Below are 8,274 nucleotides of genomic sequence, written 5' to 3'. Positions count from 1 at the left end.
GTACACAAACAAAACAAAAACATTATTAAAATCTCAAAACCAACATATTTGCCCTAGCACTCAATTGCGATGACGTCACATGTTGTACCACTTGCAAGTCGAGCGGGCAGTCTAAACACCACGGCATTTTGCACTTTTTTTGAAACTCTGAGTTTTAGCAAGACTTATTTCACACCATCAAACATTTTCTTACATGTGGGGAGCAATCTGTACTGCCCCCATACTACAACATCTGACGTCATGTTCTCAGGGATGCTGATAGAGCCCCTCAGCCTCTCAAACCAAATTCACAAATTCAATACCCTTACCAAAATAAAAAAAAAAGTTTTGGTGATTTTTACTTTTGGGATAATAGTTCAGATGCATCTATTAATATGTTAAACCAATTTTCAGACAAATCATTGACTATCGAAGTTTCACCGGAGCAGCCTCTTTCGCCTCTCCTTTACTCAATCTTCTAGAAGTGATATACAATTTTTGCTACCATGTCCTCAGTAACGTACACCCTCATAAAATCCTTGCGATCTTTCTCTTTGACGTTTTCTGAGTTGCCCTTCTAAGCACCGGCTCCAGCCGGTTGTGCTAACTGTTAAGTCTATGTTCGCCATACTCTTGCTTCCAACGCTTCGAGCGATCGGACATGTAGTCTGTACATATTCTGTCCCTTGCACACCAGGAATATTTTTCTTTTCATGATTCTGGGAGGTTCACCACTTCCAGCTGTAGATTTTCTGCTAGTCTCCGGTTATTAATTGTCATCTTACTCATAATGAAATGAGTTGATATGTCCATTAAAATCATCAATGATGAGCACGTTCTTGCCCTAGCGCCGTCACATCCCTTCCAACATGTTCCATGGTGTCCTCGTGTCTTTCCTGTCTCGCTCACTTCTCGGAGAGAAACAAAAGCCTAGAAATCGGAACTGTAAACGTAATATTTATTCCGTATAATCGTTTTAACATTAACGAGTAACTCTTTTATACCTTATCTGATCTTTAGAAACACACTAGGCCTCAAAATAACTATAACGAAAAAGGTGCCTCCACATAGTGAGCCACTCGTACGGTTATCAACGCACCTGCAACTATCTCGAAGCTTGACGCACAGGCATTCTTGGCGACGAATAGAACAACACAAGAAAAATGCGATCTTTCGACTCACAATCGGTATCAGGATTCCGGGTATTCTAGCATCCCTGTCCCATGACCGGTGTCACAAGCAGCATTGTCTCTCAGCGGTATTCGAGGAAATGAAAGGCAGCATACGTAGATAACGTACTGTTTAAAAACACCACCAGAAGCGGCAAATCGGGTACTTTGACTGCAGTCACCATGATTTCACTACGGTCAATTATTTCGCCTCTGGCGCTACCTTTTCTTTTTTTAGTTGCAACCGGAATTTTCATACCTACCTCTAAAGCCCAAGCGAGTGCCGACGGCAAGCTCTGGGCCCTTCTGGTGGCAGGATCTAGTGGATATTACAACTATCGCCAACAGGCAGACGTATGCCACGCGTACCATGTTCTGCACAACCATGGCATTCCAGATGAACGCATAGTAGTGATGATGTACGACGACATCGCTCACAACCCCGCCAATTCAACGGACGGAATCATCGTCAACCACCTGAACGGCTCCGACGTTTACGAAGGAGTGCCCAAGGACTACACGGGAGACCTCGTTAATCCGAAGAACTCCTTGAGCATCCTGCAGGGTAAGAAAATCAAAGGAGGCAGCGGGAAGGTAATCGCAAGCGGTCCGAACGACCACGTGTTCGTCTATTTTTCTGATCATGGTGCTCCTGGAATAATTGGTTTCCCGTACGACCAGCTTCAAGTGACAGACCTGAACCGCGTCATAAAACTGATGCACGAGCAGAAAAAGTTTGGAAAACTGGTCTTCTACCTCGAGGCTTGTGATTCCGGGTCGATGTTCGAAAACCTCTTACCGGACGACATCAACGTGTATGCGACAACGGCGTCCAACAGTGACGAATCATCCTACGCCTGTTACTATGACGATTTCAGGCATACATATTTGGGAGATGTGTACAGCGTCAAATGGATGGAAGACTCGGATCGCGAAGATCTGCACAAGGAAACCTTCCTGAAACAGTTCAAGATCGTCCGTTCTGAGACCAACACGAGCCACGTCATGGAATTCGGTGACTTGGAGATAGCCAACCTAAAGGTCAGTGAGTTCCAAGGCTCCAAGTCTGCCGCTCCCATAGTCTTGCCCAAAGCCATTTTGGATGCCGTCGACAGCAGGGATGTGCCCATTGCCATTGTCCGCAAGAAACTTCAGAAGGCGACGGACCCTCAGATCAAGCTCTCACTGAAACATGAGCTCGACCAAATGCTACGAAACCGTGCTTTCCTGAAGGGCAAGATGACGGAGCTCGTGTCGTTTGTGACGCTCGGTTACGCTGAGAAGACTGAGCAGTTGCTCAAGGCGAAGATTCCGCTGAGGGACCACACCTGCTACGAGCAAGCCGTGCGATACTTCGACACCACGTGCTTTGAACTCTCGGTTAACCCTCACGCCCTCGCCCACTTGCGCTTGCTGGTCAACATGTGCGAAGAAAAAATATCCATTAGTGAGATTCGCGAAGCGATGGACAATGTCTGCACCCATCCAACGGTCGTCGGCATTGTCTAGTGTTATATTCCCGTTGATTCAGGCTTTTCATTTTTCAAGTTGATGTAACATACCAATCAGTAAATTTGTCCACAAGCGTTTGCATTTGCTTTGCTAATTGGGAAAGGCAAAGTAGGTGAAGTATTTAGAGCGTATACTGCTTCGAAAGAAAAAGCCTATAAACTCTGTTTTATTTTAGGTTCGACCGCAGCAGACGCCACAATCCGTTGGAGCCAATCAAGCAGCGCCAAAAGTGCGACGTCACAGCGCTGATCGCGTTTGTCCGTTTGTTTGTTTGCTATCACCAACTGAACGAATCACGCACATGCAACGGGTAGCAATCCTGCGACAATCTTTTGTGCGTGATTGGTTGCCAAGACCGTAAATTGTGGGCTTTGTGCACGCGCAGTGAGGAACACGCAACGCTAACGCAAACACACAGTGCTTGAGTTCGCTGGTTTACGCATTACTAAAACTTGCTACTTTTTCACCGGTCTTCCAACGCCAACAGAACGTGCTGCAGTGAGCAGACGAGCCAGCGTCTAGGCGTTCCTTCGAACTGCGAAGGCTGAGATTGACAAAACGTTGGCGCATAAAAATAAATAAAATAATCGCTTTGTTTTTAAATTTTGTAATACAAAAAAGAAAAACAAAAAAACAAAAAACAAAAACAGAACGGAATTCCTTCTTATTGTAATATTTTTATTTTGGGGCATTTGATCCAGTAGGATTGGCGGCAAATTTAAAAGTTTTGCCGATTGTAAAAAGTCACGACTTTGATAGCACCATGTGCATGCCCACAATTAACATTATTTTACATTAATTTCTACGACTAGCTAAAATGTTTTCATTGATTTTACACTATTTTTATTTTATAACCTGTTAAATTAAAATGCTAGAATTGGCACCAGTGATGATAATTTGACAACTTTAGAATGCCATAGTTGGTCGCGCGTTTGAAATTATAAGCAACAAACTATATTAGAGCTTCAAAAACTACGTATTAAAATAGCTTAACTGTTTTAATAATAATGTAGATTGCGCTAATTTAGGCCCTCAATTAAACGCTACAATCACGAAAACACGCCATCTAACCATAATGATCTTTACAAAGAGAAATCTTTTTTTATCACGTGAAAAACTCTGACATCGTTATCAAGATAGATATAAATACTTAATGTAATATAAGGTTCTATGCGTCACGCGCTGCCTTAAAAATAAATTTTGTTGTCTGATTTGGTTTTTGGTTTTGAGTTTTTATAGTGACAACAGTGATTCTTAATTTATACGTTTTGTGAACATATTCTGAACTCATCACCCGAGGCGATATTTTGTAAAATTTGGATTGATTCTATTATTCTTTTGATGAGAATAATGTTAAAGCAATTAACCATCTAAATTCCCAAAACCCAATAAGGGGCCCGCAGGTCATTATTTCACTGCCATTTAATTTATTTAGCTCAAAGACATCTTTACAGGTGCAAGCCATGAGCGAGGATTTTGCAACGAAGGAAAGAACACTCTATGAAAATAACTCTATAAAGAAAACAAGAACGACAGAGTAACAAAGTTCACATTTTCTGGTTCAAACATGGTACCACATCATCATTCACATTCAAGCATAATCAAAATTGCAAATGTTTACTTTCGAAAGTCAGAAAAGCCCATGATAAATCTAAGAGGGAAAACCACGAAAAGCAACAGAAACTAATATCGAGTCAGAAATTCACGTTGGCTAGTCCACACATAGCTCAACATTATTGGCCACGCTCAATGATTCCGAGTTTTGGAGTACATTTAAAAACATATCTTGACACTTGCTTCTAAACAACACCTCATCTTGTTCGGCTGGGACAGATTCAGGCAGGGAGTTCCAGTCGGAAATGCACAATAACAACGGGGATGAAGAAAAAAGATTAGTACGAGCTGTGCGTCATCAATTCTGGCTGAAATACGAACTACGGGTCTACAGATTGACTCTTTGAATGGGGAAGCACTGTAATAAAGGGGATGAAATAAACACAAACGAGTAATTTTTCTTCGCACCTCTAGAGAAGACAAAGCGATGTTTTGTTTTATGCAAGTAACGCTGGTATGATACGAATAATGTTCAGAGATCAATTGTGCGGCTTTATTTTGCAGTGCTTCAAGACTTTTGACTAGGTAATTTTGATGCGGATTCCAGATTATATTTACGTATTCAAGCTTGGAGAATACGATAGTTTTATAGGCAAGCATACACGTACCCTGGGGTGCCTGGTGCAAAGTACGCCTCAGAAAGCCAAGTTTCTTTGATGCGCTTTGTATGACATGATTAATGCGTTCGTTCCGAGTTAAAATGTGCGCAATGTGAATGCCTAAACATTTATATGACCTGGCAACTTCAAGTTCGAGAGAAAGAAGGTCGTATTGGATCGATTCCACATCTGACCTTTTGGTGACTCATTTGCTGACAATTTGTAATATTGACATTGAGTTGCCATTTCACGCACCATGGACCAATCTTATCAAGGTCATTCTCTAGGGCGAGACTATCATCGAAGTGGGCTATTTTCTGATATAAGACGCAGTCGTCCGCAAACAACCTGATGGTGGACGTTAAGGTTGATGGAAGGTCGTTGATGTATATCAAGAATAAGAGGGGAGGCCTATCACGCTACCCTGTGGGACACCTCTTGTGATGGGACATTGGGATGAAAGTGTGTTATTTAATCTCGCTGACTGTGTTCTGCATCGTAAAAAGGCTGCTATTCAGTCTACAATAAAAGGGTATATTTGAAGGTGTGAAAGCTTTAGCAGTAAGCGACAATGCGGAACTGTGCCGAATGCCTTGGCGAAGTCGATGAAGATGATGTCAGTCTGGGTGCCAGCATGGGTGTTGAAGTGCATATCAGTGATAAATTCGAAGAGCTGAGTATTACATGAGTAATTTTGTGTGAAGCGCCATGCTAATACGAAAAAATGTAGTCATTCCTGTCGAAGTGGTCCATGATAGCTGAAGAAAATGACAGGTTGCATCACTTTGCGCGGGACGCTCGTAAGGGATGTAGGACGGTAGTTGGAGGGGTCGGATTTTATGCCCGATTTAAAAATTGGTTGAACGATAGCGAAATTTCAATCTGTTGGGCGATACCTGTGTGAAGACTTTGCTGAAAAAGTAGAAAGAAAAGAAGAAAAGCGGAATTATTTACCATTTTTAGTAGTTTTGAATATATTCCATCGTCACCGGCAGCACAGTGGGTAGGGAGCTTATCGATAATTTTGGTTATGCCGCTGCTTGAAAATGAAAGTGGAGAGATGTGCACAAAGTGGAATTGTGAAAACAGTGACATAGTCTTTATCCTAGTAAAAAAAAAAAAAAAAACCGTTAGGAACACACAAATATAAGCGCCGATTTCTTTTCTTTTTTTTAGCGAAATGATTACGCTGTGAGGCACTTCTTTAGGTAGAAGAGAAACCAAAATGAATACTCCATACCGAGAAATTAAATCCAAAATACAAGTTAGCATCGGTTTCGTTCCTAAACTAAAATATGCACCGCAGCGTAAATATTAAGCTAAACGGCGGTTTTGTTCTCAGAATAAAGAGCTGTGACCTTCGCGTATAGTACATTAGCTTACTCGTAAAAGCGGGAAAAATTTGTGTCGGTCAGTGAAGCCAGCACACTAGACAGGGCCGAGCAACTGGTAAGAAAGCCCACGCATCTTCGACCCTCACTACAACCGCCATTTTGGAAAGCGAGTGGCGCCACCTATAGACAGTTGGAGTCGCGATTTTGTTGCTTCGTGAAGGATGCAAACGGGCGCTACAACGGTACGCCTGATGGCAGACGTTGATAATTCGAGTGCGCTCGTCTTATGCACGGTCGCTAATTCTGAGTTCAATATTAAAATAAAAGCCGGCCGAGAACTGTCGCGATGCGCCTGTATACTTGTTTAATCAAATCGTAGCCTAGAATTCTGTACAAAAAAAAAAGTACTCATACACGCTTTTGTGTTCGAGTACGTCCGAAACGCCGGACTAGTCCGCACTTGGTTTTAAAGGTTGGTACATTTATTTGGTAGCATATAAAAGTTAATTCGACTGTGGATTGTCATAGGACAATTGCAAACGAAAAGTTTCTAGATTACATTCAAAGAGATATGAAACGATCGTTTTACTTTCACTTAATATTGGTAATAACAATTTGACATTCCTAACCTGCTATCTGAGACCCGGTTAGTCGCTCAAGAGAGGGCCATTGAGCATAGACACCCGAAAACGTTGCGCGTGCCGCAGAAAGGATGTTCTTACTAGCTCTAATAGTATTTAGATATTGGTTACGATTTCTCTATATTATCATTTATCCTCCGGTACAGGTTGAGCCGGTGCACGTCTCAGTCGTATACAAAAAGCGCTACACTATAAAAAAAAAAACAAAAAAAAACAACAACTTTTATATAATGCTTTCTTTCCCTTCCTTCCCCCCCAAACCCATATAATGCCCCCCAAAACTTCAGTTCCACATACAGCGCACTATTGTCGAACAGACTGCCCCAAATTTTACGAGGAGCTTGATGACGGTGCGATAACTCATAAATAACTAAAGTACGAATCAAAGCTCACAGAAAGAAAACACTGAGGTTTTGCAGTAAAGCCAAGAAAATCCCGATTATATATTTTGTAGTGAGTAACACGTACATAAACTATTTTAATAAGTTGTACCACACGGCTATCAAGCCTCTCGTGAAATTTAGCACCGTCAGATCGACGTCAGATCGCGCTGTACGTCGAACTGAATTTTTGGGGTGTCTTATATGGGACAAAGGGTGTAAGAATACACCTTTTTTTTTTAGAGTACATTTATTCGTCTTTTTAGAAGCATGATTTATATTAAAATATTTTATTTAGTGTGGACCAACTAGCCAAAACCCAATAGACCTTTTGCCCAATTACACAAGCACCAAAAAGAATGCCGGGAACGTAGGTACAGCAAACACGTTGCGCGTGCTGGCGTCAACAACTGCAACTCTTCAAAAGCAAGAATCTGAAACAAATGGCACTTCGCACGCCCGTTCCAGAAAGTCTTTATTTTGGCTATTTACTTCGAATCTTTTGTATAAGGATTCAAGCGCGTGAAGCGCTTGCACCTAAGTTCCCAGCATTATCTTTGATACCTGGGTAATTTAGCGAAAAGTCTATTGTTTTAATGCTATCTAAAGTAGTCGTCGCACTTGCACTGGTTCAAGAGACTCAATACCCAAACCTTCAAGATATAAAACAGATATATTTTGTGTATTCGCAGGTTTATTTATTTTGTATTTCGTTTATGTTATATTCCGGTGTAAACTTTTGCCTGGGTAGTAAAAAAAACAAAAAAACAAAAACAGGTGAGAATTTGTAGGGTGAAAAAATGGGTGAGGTTTTGGCCACAAAACTTCAGTCCGGTTACCGAAATTACACTCTACCGAAATGAGCGGCCCTAGAAAACGAATGCCGGCGCAGCATTAGCTCGCGGTACGTGTCTCGCGCGTTCGCACAACAATTGTTGTTATCGGTACTTGTAAGAAACGCCCAGTGTAACTTTTATCAAGGGCTTAATTCGTAGTAAAGTGCCTCGATACTAGCACCTCTTCCAGGGTGAAGACAGCCATTGACC

General features: G+C 41.7%; 1 protein-coding gene across 1 annotated transcript; it reads left to right on the top strand.

Annotated features, from left to right (window-relative positions):
* The first annotated feature begins 1,331 nt into the window (after window positions 1-1,331).
* On the top strand, window positions 1,332-2,657 carry LOC121835132 (legumain-like). Its single transcript, XM_042289097.1, has one exon. It carries the CDS (start codon window positions 1,332-1,334, stop codon window positions 2,655-2,657), a length of 1,326 nt encoding a protein of 441 aa, XP_042145031.1.
* The last annotated feature ends 5,617 nt before the right edge of the window (window positions 2,658-8,274 follow it).

This window comes from Ixodes scapularis, unplaced genomic scaffold, assembly GCF_016920785.2.
Source record: "Ixodes scapularis isolate PalLabHiFi unplaced genomic scaffold, ASM1692078v2 PGA_scaffold11__112_contigs__length_91849675, whole genome shotgun sequence".
Lineage (NCBI taxonomy): Eukaryota > Metazoa > Arthropoda > Arachnida > Ixodida > Ixodidae > Ixodes > Ixodes scapularis.
This window is presented reverse-complemented; position numbering and strand designations above follow the sequence as displayed.